The sequence below is a fragment of the Oncorhynchus mykiss genome, chromosome 6, assembly GCF_057628025.1.
Source record: "Oncorhynchus mykiss isolate SJ-2025 chromosome 6, ASM5762802v1, whole genome shotgun sequence".
NCBI classification, from domain to species: Eukaryota; Metazoa; Chordata; class Actinopteri; order Salmoniformes; family Salmonidae; genus Oncorhynchus; species Oncorhynchus mykiss.
Genome location: NC_143027.1, coordinates 36,829,339 through 36,842,548, shown reverse-complemented (window position 1 = coordinate 36,842,548; position 13,210 = coordinate 36,829,339). Strand labels below are relative to the sequence as shown.

The 13,210-nt window shown below is 42.2% G+C and overlaps 1 protein-coding gene across 1 annotated transcript in view; it reads left to right on the top strand.

Annotated features, from left to right (window-relative positions):
* hk2 (hexokinase 2) overlaps nt 1-13,210 on the top strand; it is a 59,982-nt gene that overhangs the window by 35,543 nt on the left and 11,229 nt on the right. Inside the window, exons 7-10 of the mRNA XM_021606334.3 lie at nt 1,326-1,509; nt 9,879-10,040; nt 10,324-10,557; nt 12,634-12,938. Coding sequence (XP_021462009.1) covers nt 1,326-1,509; nt 9,879-10,040; nt 10,324-10,557; nt 12,634-12,938 — 885 coding nt within the window. The remainder of the gene's footprint in view (nt 1-1,325; nt 1,510-9,878; nt 10,041-10,323; nt 10,558-12,633; nt 12,939-13,210) is intronic.

Below are 13,210 nucleotides of genomic sequence, written 5' to 3'. Positions count from 1 at the left end.
TTTTGTGTTTTTCCCAATAGTAACTGAATGGCGACTGGAGTAATTGTCTGACTTTCTAAATGAGTAGATACGATGTTTCTGAACACGTCTAAATTAATCCTGATAATGCCAGGATTAGGAAAATCATGAATAATGATGAGTAAGGAGGGTGAGAGGCTACAATAAAACATGCTAACCTCTTACCATTACACATAACAGGGGAGGTTAGCATTTTGGGGGGGTATGATCATGATAGCATCCATATGAATGTAGAAGTGTTCAGAAACATCTTCTATTCTTACAATAAAAGTGACTCCAAAATGACACAATTCATTATTGACTTTCCTATTGGACAAAACATCTGAAACACAACCAAAACAAACAGCAAAAGCAATGAGTTTGTAGTCTCATAAGCTTGATGTTGTCATTGCATGCTAGGAATATGGGACCAAATATTAAACTTTTGACTACATTAATACACTAAAGTGACTTCTTCACATGGGGGATTAGATAAAGTGCTATCATGTCTAAACAGTAAAGCAGTAAACCGTAAACTTGTCACTGTATCTCTGTGCATTATAAGTGTCATCGATAAATGCAATTTTGTTAATTGTCCATAGCTTAACCCTGCCCATACCATGACCCCACCACCAACACAACGATGACATCCGCAAACCGCTCGCCCACCACATACACGTGGTCTGTGGTTGAGGCCGGTTGTATATACCGCCAAATTCTCTAAAATGTTTTACACAGCTTCTGGTAGAGAAATTAACATTATCTCTGGTAACCGCTCTGATGGAAATTCCTGCAGTCAGCATGCCAATTGCACGCGCCCTCAAAACATCTGTGGCATTGTGTTGCGTGGCAAAAATACACATTTTAGAGTGACCTTTCATTGTCCCAAGCACAAGGTGCGGCTTTAATGATTATGCTGTTTAGATCATGCTGTTTAATCAGCTTCTTGATATGCCTCACCTGTCAGGTGGATGGTCAGGTGTATGAAAATACCCTCACATAAAAGCTGACATTCTGTACTTTCGCCTCATATGAAACAAAATGTCTACTGTTCAAATACATATGGAGGGGAGGTAAATCAGTATGTAAATAATACACCTACTGTGGGTTTATTGCGACATATTCAATTGTGCTTTTGGTGTAAGAAAGGCTTAGCATTGAAACCCCTGTACAAGTCTAAACCTGAATTAGATTTTGAAGCGTGATTGTTGATGAGTCAATATCCACATATCTGCTCCAGAGGTTGATTTTCTTTGTCATCAGATTAGTCAGTCCTTATGTCCCTGTTGCCAACAGTATGTCCTTTTTGTCTGTCGCTGCCCCCCTAGGTACCGGCACTAACGCCTGCTACATGGAGGAGATGCGTCACCTGGAGCTGGTGGAGGGGGACGAGGGGAGGATGTGTGTCAACATGGAGTGGGGGGCATTCGGTGACGACGGCGCTCTGGATGACCTCCGTACAGACTTCGACCGGGAGATCGACGCCGGCTCCCTCAACCCCGGGAAACAGCTGTGAGTGAGAGGGCAGACGCATGGCCCGCTCTCTACTTCTACTATACTGTATATTACGCTAGTCTTCTTTGTCTATTGCCCAAGGCCACCTGGAAAAGATATCAACCTCCAGCTGCCATGTAGATCTGGCTTGTTGTGGAAACTGTCATTTTAACCTTGTTAACCTGTCTAGGAACTGTGTTCCGCCCGTTCCGCTAGTGGAACCCCTCGCCAACATCCAATGAAATTGCAGGGCGCCAAATTCAATCATCAGAAATCTCATAATTCAATTTTCTCAAACATACAAGTATTAGACACCATTTTAAATATACCATTCTCGTTAATCCAACCACAGTGTCTGATTTCAAAAAAACTTTTCGGCAAAAGCAGAACATATCATGTTAGGTCAGCAACTAGTCACAGAAAGCATACAGCGATTTTCCAACCAAAGAGAAGAGTCACAAAAAGCAGAAATAGAGATAAAATTCATCACTAACCTTTTGATATTCTTCATCAGATGACACTCCTGGGACAACATGTTACGCAATACATGTATGTTGTGTTCGCTCAAGTTCATATTTATATCCAAAAACCTCTGTTTACATTTGGCTTTGCCTCCAAAACATCCCATGAATTTGCACAGAGCCACATCAATTTACAAAAATACTCATAATAAACATTGATAAACGATACAAGTGTTATTCACAGAATTAAAGATATACTTCTCCTTCATGCAACCGCTGTGTCAGATTTCAAAAAAACTTTACGGAAAAAGCAAACCATGCAATAATCTGAGTACAGCACTCAGAGACCAACACAACCCAAAAAGATATCTTCCATGTTGGAGTCAACAGAAGTCAGAAATAGCGTTATAAATATTCACGTACTTTTGATCTTCATCAGAATGCACTCTCAGGAAACCCAGTTCCACAATAAATGTTTGATTTGTTCCATAAAGTCCATTTATGTCCAAATAACTCCTTTTAATTCGCGCGTTCAGTACACAATCTAAACTCACGACGCGCGGGCAGGTCCAGGCAAAAGTTCAGACAAAAAGTAATATTACAGTTCGTAGAAACATGTCAAACGATGTATAGAATCAATCTTTAGGATGTTTTTATCATAAATCTTCAATAATGTTCCAACCGGGCAATTCCTTTGTCTGTAGAAAAGCAATGGACACCGAGGAAACATTCACATGAACACGTGGTAACTTTCACATGAACGCGCATCACGCGCTCGTGGCTCTCTGCCAGACCTCTGACTCATTCCCCCCTCCTTTACAGTAGAAGCATCAAACAAGGTTCTAAAGACTGTTGACATCTAGTGGAAGCCTTAGGAAGTGCAACATGACCAATATCCCACTGTATCTTCAATAGGGAATGAGCTGGAAAAACGACCAACCTCAGATTGCCCACTTCCTGGTTGGATTTTTCTCTCATGGTTTTCGCCTGCCATATGAGTTCTGTTTTACTCAGACATCATTCAAACAGTTTTAGAAACTTCAGAGTGTTTTCTATCAAAATCTACTAATAATATGCATATATTAGCAACTGGGACTGAGTAGCAGGCAGTTTACTCTGGGAACGCTTTTCATCCAAACGTGAAAACGCTGCCCCCTAGCCCAAACAGGTTAACTCTTTGGACCCTGGTATAAAAAAGTTGACCGGAGGACACTGTTCAGAAATTATTTCAAAACCCACTCTCCCACTCTTTGCCCTGCATCCACTCCGGATGCACACCACACACCCTTTCCTGTGCCCTCTCATAATTTTGTCCTGCTTTCAAATTATGAGTTACAAATCGGTCCACACCCCCTGGTGCCACACTCTTGGCTCTTCGCTTCCTGCCACTGTATCCATCACAAAGCCAATGTGCAATTTGCATTTTGAATGCCTTCAGGGACAGGTGCCTGCGGTTTCTGGGAAGGGGTCTTTGCAGGGTCCCCACACAATGTAAGCATTAATAATAGCAATTTTGAGCATCCATCAACACATACTTCCACAATTTTCCTGCCTGTCCATCCAACATTCGAGTAGCTCCTGAGCTGGTTGATGTTTTATTTTTTTATTTCACCCTTTTATTTAACCAGGTAGGCCATTGGAGAACAAGTTCTTATTTACAACTACGACCTGGCCAAGATGAAGGAAAGCAGTGCGACACAAACATCAGTTACACATGGGATAAACAAATGTACAGTCAATAACACAATAGAAAAATATATATACAGTGTGTGCAAATGTAGTAAGATTAGGGAGGTAAAGGCAATAAATAGGCCATAGTGGTGAAACAATTACAATCTAGGAACTACACACTGGAGTGATAGATGTGCAGAAGATGAATGTGCAAGTAGAGATACTGGGGTGCTAAGGAGCAACAAAAAAAATAACAATATGGTGATGAGGTATTTGGATGGGCTGTTTACAGGTGCAATGATCGGTAAGCTGCTCTGACAGCTGATGCTTAAAGTTAGAGAGGAAGATATGACTCCAGCTTCAGTGATTAAAATAACAAAAAGAATTGGCAGCAGAAAACTGGAAGGGAAGGTGGCCAATGGAGGAGTTGGCTTTGGGAATGACAAGGGAAATATACTTGCTGTAGTGTGTGCTACGGGTGGGTGCTGCTATGGTGACCAGTGAGCTAAGGTGGTGCTTTACCTAGCAAAGACTTATAGATGACCTGGAGCCAGTGGGTTTGGTAATTAATATGAAGCAAGGGCCAGCCAACAAGAGCATACAGGTCGCAGTGGTGGGTAGTATATGGGGCTTTGGTGACAAAACGGATGGCACTGTGATAGACTACATGCAATTTGCTGAGTAGAGTGTTTGAGGCTATTTTGTAAATGACATCGCCGAAGTCCAAGATCGGTAGGATAGTCAGTTTTACGAGGTTATGTTTGGCAGTATGAGTGAAGGAGGCTTTGTTGCGAAATAAGAAGCCGATTCTAGATTTTATTTTGGAGATGTTTAATGTGAGTCTGGAAGGAGAGTTTACAGTCTAACCAGACACCTAGGTAGTTGTCCACATATTTTAAGTCAGAACCGTCCAGAGTAGTGATGCTAGATGGGCGGGCAGGTGCGGGCAGCGATCAGTTGAAGAGCATGCATTTAGCTTTGCATGCATTGAAGAGCAGTTGGAGGCCACAGAAGGAGTGTTGTATGGCATTGAAGCTCGTCTGGAGGTTTGTTAACACAAACCTGTGGAGGTCGACCAATTAATCGGCATGGCCAATTTTAATTGGGGCCGATTTCAAGTTTTCACACCAATCGGCATTTTTGGACACCGATTATGGTAGATTACATTGCATTCCACGAGGAAACTGCGTGGCAGGCTGACCACCTGCAGCAAGGAGCCACGGTAAGTTGCTAGCTAGCATTAAACGTATAGGGGAAAAAATCTATCATCACGTAATCATTAGTTAACTACGCATGGGTGATGATATTACCTGTTTAATTAGCTTGTCCTGCGTTGCATATAATCAGTGCTGTGCCGGTTAATATATCATCGAATCACAACCTACTTCGCCAAACGGGGGATGATTTAACAAAAGCGCAATCGTTGCACGAATGTACCCAACCATCAACATCAATGCCGTTCTTAAAATCAATACACAGAAGTATATTTTTTAACCTGCATATTTAGTTAAAAGAAATTCATGTTAGCAGTCAATATTAACTAGGGAAATTGCCACTTCTCTTGCATTCATTGCACGCAGAGTCAGAGTATGTGCAACAGTTTGGGCGCCTGGCTCTTTGCGAACTAATTTGCCTGAATTTTACATAATTATGACATAACATTGAAGGTTGTGCAATGTAACAGCAATATTTAGACTTGGTTGCCACCCATTTGATAAAATACGTAACGGTTCCGTATTTCACTGAAAGAATAAACGTTTTGTTTTCGAGATGATAGTTTCTGGATTCGACCACATTAATGATCTAAGGCTCGTATTTCTTTGTTTATTATATTATAAATTAAGTCTATGATTTGATATTTCATAGAGCAGTCTGACTGAGCGGTGGTAGGCAGCAGCAGGCTCATAAGCATTCAAACTTTACTGCGTTTGCCAGCAGCTTTTATTTTATTTATTAATTTCACCTTTTCACCCTTTAACCAGGTAGGCAAGTTGAGAACAAGTTCTCATTTACAATTGCGACCTGGCCAAGATAAAGCAAAGCCGTTCGACACATACAACAACACAGTTACACATGGAGTAAAACAAACATACAGTCAATAATACAGTAGAAACAAGTCTATATACGATGTGAGCAAATGAGGTGAGATAAGGGAGGTAAAGGCAAAAAAAAGGCCATGGTGGCAAAGTAAATACAATATAGCAAGTAAAACACTGGAATGGTAGATTTGCAGTGGAAGAATGAGCAAAGTAGAAATAAAAATAATGGGGTGCAAAGGAGCTAAATAAATAAAATAAAATAAATACAGTAGGGAAAGAGGTAGTTGTTTGGGCTAGCTCTTAGCAATGCTTGATTTGTTGTTCACGGCTATCAACTCCTGAGATTAGGCTGGCTATAGTGCCTATTAGAATATCCAATAGTCAAAGGTATATGAAATACAAATGGTTTAGAGCTACATAGTCGACGTGTCATAATTCCTATAATAACTACAACCTAAAACTTCTTAACCCTTCGTGACTAGGGGGCAGTATTTTCATTTTTGGATAAAAACGTTCCCGGGATATTTTGTCACGACAAGATGCTCGACTATGCATATAATTGCCAGCTTTGGATAGAAAACACTCTGACATTTCCAAAACTGCAAAGATATTGTCTTTGAGTGCAACAGAACTGATGTTACAGGCGAAACCCAGATAAAAATCCAATCAGGAAGTGCCGCATTTTTTGAAAGCGCTTCATGCCAATGAACGTTTTTCATCCAAAAATTAAAAGAGCGCCCCCTATATCGAAGAAGTTAAGTTAAAGTAAAAGGGTTTATTGTTCATTCAGTATTGTTGTAATTGTCATTATTACAAATACGTTTTAATCGGTATCGGCTTTTTTTGGTCCTCAAATAATCGGTATTGGCGTTGAAAAATCATAATTGGTCTCCCTCTAGCCAGAAGTATACAGAATGGTGTCATCTGCGTAGAGGTGGATCAGAGAATCACCAGCAGCAAGAGCGACGTCATTGATGTATACAGAGAAAATAGTCAGCCCAAGAATTGAACCCATAGACTGCCAGAGGTCCGGTCAACAGGCCGATTTGACACACTGCACTCTATCTGAGAAGTAGTTGGTGAACCAGGCGAGGCAGTCGTTTAAGAAACCAAGGCTGTTGAGTCTGCCAATAAGAATGCGGTGATTGACAGTCGAAAGCCTTGGCCGGATCGATAAAGACGGCTGCACAGTATTGTCTTTTATCGATGGCGGTTATATCGTTTAGGACCTTGTGCGTGGCTGAGGTGCACCCTTGACCAGCTCGGAAACCAGATTGCATAGCAGAGAAGGTACGGTGGGATTTGAAATGGCCGGTGTTCTGTTTGTTAACTTGGCTTTCGAAGACTTTAGAAAGGTAGGATAGATATAGGTCTGTAGCAGTTTGGGTCTAGAGTGTGTCCCCCTTTGAAGAAGGGGATGACCGCGGCAGCTTTCCAATCTTTAGGGACCTCAGACGATACAAAAGAGGTTGAACAGGCTAGTAGGGGTTGCAATAGGGGTTGCAACAATTGTGGCAGCTAATTTTAGAAAGAGAGGGTCCATATTGTCTAGCCCAGCTGATTTGAAGGCGTACAGATTTTGCAGCTCTTTTAGAACGTCCGCTATCTGGATTTGGGTGTTGGAGAAATGGAGGAGGCTTGGGCAAGTTGCTGTGGGGGGCGCAGGGCTGTTGACCAGGGTAGGGATAGCCAGCCGTAGAAAAATGCTTATTGAAATTCTCGATTATCGTAGATTTATCAGTGATGATGATCAGTGTTTCCTAGCCTCAGTGCAGTGGGCAGCTGGGAGGTGGTGTTCTTATACTACATGGAATTCCTTATCAACCCGGCCCATTTTTTTATTGTAATCCAGGACCAGCTCTGGATCGCATGAGTACATTCTGCCTGTGTTTTGATACTGGTTTTAGGGTGTCATTCCCTGAGCTGTTAGGACATAGAAAGTACACATCTCGTTTGTCCCTACAGTAGCACGCTTTACGATTATCTGCAGACCATTTTAGACTCTGACCTGTATGGAGCTTGCCTTCATTATGGCCTTGGGTCAATTTTTTATATTGGGCCTTGCTGTGTCACAAAAGTATGTCGACATCAAAAAGATATCTCACCAGAGGTATGGCTGAAAAGTTGTCATCAGCATAGACATAGTGTTGTGACGAGAGAGCTCCTCATGCGCTCCATGACAACTCTGCAGGCTAAGCCAAGTTTAATTGCTTGATCCCCCCCAACCTATGTACACACTGAAAGCTAGCCAGTCAGTAGCCAGTCAAGGAGTCAGCGGCACAATATTTTACCCCCCACTTACTGTTTTTTGGGGGGCCTATGCTGCTTCCACAGTAGTCTACTGTCAAGTTGTATCATAGCTTCATCCACTGAGAGGGCTTGCCCTGGGTGAAGTAGTTTGGGGAAATTCTCTTGCAGTATTTTGATAATAGTCCTGACTTTGACTCCCTATCCATCTTCACACTCCTCTTCCCCTCGCCCTCCATTCTCCTCTTCCCCTTTCCCTCCATTCCCCTCTTCACACTCCTCTTCCCCTCTCCATCCATTCCCCCTTCACACTCCTCTTCCCCTCTCCATCCATTCCCCTCTTCACACTCCTCTTCCCTGCTTCACACTCCTCTTCCCCTCTCCACACTCCTCTTCCCCTCTTTAACCTCGCTCTATCCCTCCAATCATCACCAACTCCTCCTCCCTGCTTGGTGCTGAGCCATGTCTCTCCCAATCACTTCCCTCACTCCTGTCATGAACCTAGAGTAACGGGGGGAGGGAGGAAGGAGAGGGGCAGCAACAAATAGGATACTATTGTGGTCAGGAATATATTTTTCTGTCCCTCTCACACTTGTCTTGCTCTCCCTTCCTCTCTTTTTTTTCCTCAACTATACACATACTTTCTTCCTGATAATCAACTGTTAGGGGTTTCCATAATATTTTATGTGGTCCAGTTACACGCCTCCCATTCCCATCTCACAGTAAACAGTATCATCATGATGTCATACAGCGCTTTCAGTCAATCAAAATGATTTCATGAAGACCTTAGTGTCCAGATTTTCCCAGTTCATGGTGTGCATACAGTACCAGTCAAAAGTTTGGACACCTACTCATTCAAGGGTTTGTCTTTATTTTGACTATTTTATACATTGTAGAATAATAGTGAAGACATCAACAATATGAAATAACACATTATGGAATCATGTAGTAACTAAAAAAAGTGTTAAACAAATCAAAATATATTTGAGATTCTTCAAAGTAACCATCCTTTGCCTTGATGACAGCTTTGCAATTCTCTCAACCAGCTTCAACTGGAATGCTTTTCCAGCCGTCTTGAAGGAGTTCCCATATATGCTGAGCACTTGTTGGCTGCTTTTCCTTCACTCTGTGGTCCAACTCATCCCAAACCCTCTCAATTGGGTTGAGATCGGGTGATTGTGGAGGCCAGGTCATCTGATGCAGCACTCCATCACTCTCCTTCTTGGTCAATAGCCCTTACACAGCCTGGCGTTGTGTTGGGTCATTGTCCTGTTGAAAAACAAATGATGGTCCCACTAAGCATACACACTTAGTATGGTCATGGATGATCAGCGGGGTTAGATTACAACCATAAAGGCTATATAGGGTACTCGCACGTCAAGACCCATGGTCAGATTACTTTTCATAGATGGTAAGAAATCAAAGTGTGGTAGAACTGTTTACAGATTAAATTAGTTACAAAGCTGGGACACTTTCCAAATGAATAGCATCTGTAGAAACGGTACAAAACAAGCAACTTGTTAGCTGGCTCTGCAAACAAATATCACTGCAAATCTATATCATATGAGCTCCACTGTGCGGGCGTCTACCCTAACACGACAGCTAAGTTGTCAAATTTTAGGATAACAGTGAATATCTGTACCTAGCAAACATGACAAACCATAACCTCCGCCTAACAGATAAACAACATTACTCTGATCTCCATTTTGGCAGCTAGTTAGCTGGTTGTCTGCATGGCTAGCTAGTGAAAGTGACAGCTGAAGTTGACACACCAAGTCAGGCCAAATTTACTACCAAATTAAATTACATCGGTAGAAACCAGATTGAACAACCAACTAGTTGGTTTGTGTTTAGCTGTATATAGTCAGCTATTGAGACAGAGAGCAATCATTCGAAATCCACCTCTGTGCTCGCCTGTACCAACCATGTAGTCATGACAGGATTTGCGTGCCTGTATGTGCGTGTGTAGGTTTGAGAAGATGATCAGTGGGATGTACATGGGGGAGCTGGTGCGTCTGATCCTGGTAAAGATGGCCAAGGAGGACCTGGTGTTCAAGGGTCACACCACTCCTGACCTCCTCACCACAGGACACTTCCAGACCAGCTTCGTCTCCGCCATCGAAAACGACAAGTCAGTAGTATGAGTGTACAATATGTGTGAGACTGTGGGCCTATTTAATCAAGGTATAAAATAATAGATGGCATGGCTCTTTCATTGACTCTGTCTTGTATCTTGATATAACTTGGTTGATGATCATGAATATGATGCTGCTGCTAATGATGATCATGAATATGATGCTGCTGATGATGAATATGATGATAATGAGTGTGATGATAATGATGAGCAAGTACCAAACCTAATGTTATACTTTTTAAGCCAGTATGTAACTGAGGTGGTGCTCTCTTTCTGACAGAGACCAGGAGGGTCTGGTGAGTGCGGAGAAGGTGCTGAGGGGGCTGGGCCTGGACCCCTCTGGGGAGGACTGCGTAGCCACTCAGAGGGTGTGTCAGGTGGTGTCGACACGGGCCGCCCACCTGTGTGCTGCCACGCTAGTCTCTGTTTTGAGACAGATCAGAGACAACAAGGCTGCGGAGAGGCTGAGGACAACCATAGGAGTGGACGGCTCTGTCTACAAGAACCACCCACAGTGAGTGGAGCAGTTTTTGTGTGTTTTAGCCCAAGTGTGTGTGTGAGCTTTGAGATGCTGTACTCTGGGGTTATCTCTAACAGAGTGGGGATCAATGACATTGTCATTGTGGCTCCCGCCAATTCAGGATAGAACAGATGAAGTGGTGTACTTAAAATGGCACTTAACGTATTTTACTAGATACTCAGGTAATCTACATCTTCTCTGTGACACACCACTCGGGGTTACTACTCACTGAAGTATAGAAGAAGTGCTCTTACTTCTAAGGCATTAGAATGAACTAAACTAGACTGCACCGTGTAATTACAGTGGAACTGACCCTCATCTCAAATGCCAGTCATGAATTTGGTTGGCTTACAGTTCATCCTGCTCTACAGATGTTGGATTTGAATTTGATCACCCTGTTGTTTCAGGAAATTTCCTGCAGCATACTTTTAGTGTATTCGTTTAAAAAGGCTTTGTAATTTCCACTTGACTTGATTTGTCCTTACAAAAATGTATCCATCCCCCCCAAAAAATTGTATTAATTATAATTCACACACTAATTCAGATTTCCTGTTTCTGCAGGGTTATTTTCCTGCTGTGAGAAACTAGTCAAATTTAAGATTCTACGCCATGTAAAATAAGACCTTCAAATCAAGTGCTACCATTTCCCTCATATCCTCTATCCCTTGTGGACACTGTAGATATCAAGCAGTGCAAGGCTCAAATACACTACTACTCCAGTCCTTTCACCACATCAAAAATGTAATGCAATTGCACAATATCCCATTTCATTCAAATGTATTCAGGCTCAATTTGACACTCAACCCACAACTCTGAGTTTCACACCAGAGCCATGACTCGCTGTGAAGTATAGGAATCCTATAATAAACTATTGTTGTGACTTTACTTTCATTAATCTGACTGTTATTTATCTAATCCACTAAAGATGTTTACTTGTTACCGATTTTTAAATGAATCATGCAACAATTCACTCATTAGGAATTGGGGCATCATGAGCGGTATATTTTTATTTGTTTATTTAACTTTAACCATCTCCCGAATTAAACTCTAAAGGTTATATATATATTATATCCATAATCATTGAACTCATTAATCATAATATCATCATTCTGAACACTCGTAACCTCCTGCATCTGCAAAACCCCATCCTTATGATTCAGTACTACACAAATTGGTTTAATTATTTGTTTACTAGCTAACTAAATGATAACACAGGATAAATATACACACTTAATACATTAGAAACAGGTCCCTAGCAGACTGACACAATATTGCGGCTTGTTACGAGAGAGAACGAGAGAATACTTTGGTACATTTAGAAACTACTCTCACAGTAATCATATACTTTGCACACGAACCGCCGCCCGTTTGAAGACCCCATGAATGTATTTCTCTACCATAAGCCACCTCCAACATAATTTTAGGAAAATGTGGCACTATGTCCAACCGGCGACACAATCACAGACCATGTGTATGGCGTCGTGTGGGCGAGAAGTTTGCTGATGTCAATGTTGTGAACAGAGTGCCCCATGGTGGTGAGGGGTTATGGTATGTGCAGGCATAAGATACAGACAGCAAACACAATTGCATTTTATCGTTGGCAATTTGAATGCTCAGAAATACAGTGATGAAATCCTGAGGCCTATTGTGTGGCCCTTCTTTTTTTCTTTTTTGATAAAGTTATCTGTGGCCAACAGCTGCATATCTGTATTACCAGTCATGTGAAATCCATATATTAGGACCTAATGAATTGATTTCAATTGACTGACTGATTTCCTAATATGAACTGTAACTCCAGTAAAGTCTTTGAAATTGTTGCATGTTGTGTTTTTATATTTTTGTTCTGTATAAATTACACCGGATGAGGGGAATTACAATGGAAATTAACCTTAAATCTCAAGTGCCAATTAAATTTACAAGACCAAGTAAGGAATGGTTTATACACATGTATTCACTAATAAGAAACATGAACAAATTGTAATTAATGTGCCAACTGTTTACTAATAGCTAATTAAACCTTTTTAACATTTTAATAAGCTTAAAAGTAAAGTTGTGCCTCTCCTCGCCCAGGTTTGCGCGGCGGCTCCACAAGATGGTACGGCGTCTGGTGCCGGACTGCGACGTGCGTTTCCTGCGCTCAGAGGACGGCAGCGGGAAGGGGGCGGCCATGGTGACGGCGGTGGCCTACCGGCTGGCTACCCAACACGCTGAGCGGCAGCGTGTTCTGGACGCCCTGCGTCTGAGCCGGGAGCAGCTTCTGGAGGTGAAGAGGAGGATGGGAGATGAGATTAATAGGGGCCTGGCCAAGGAGAGTCATGACCAGGCCACCGTCAAGATGCTGCCCACCTACGTCCGCTCCACCCCCGACGGAACAGGTATAAGAAGGGGTGGTATCTGCGGAAGAATCTCAATTGCAGTTCCTCGTGTCCTCTCGGCTCATTCTCAAAAAACATTGGATTAGAAGGTCAGAGGGAGGGAGATGGGAGGAATGTGTGTGACTGGGAGGAGATGGAGCCATAAGATGTTAATTGAAGGGTACCCACCATGGATCTTGAAAATACTTAATTTCAGAAAGCCCTTGATTGAACATCCTGGAAAATAGACAGATGTCCTTGGAAGGACTAGCAGGAGAATGAGGAGTAGGAAA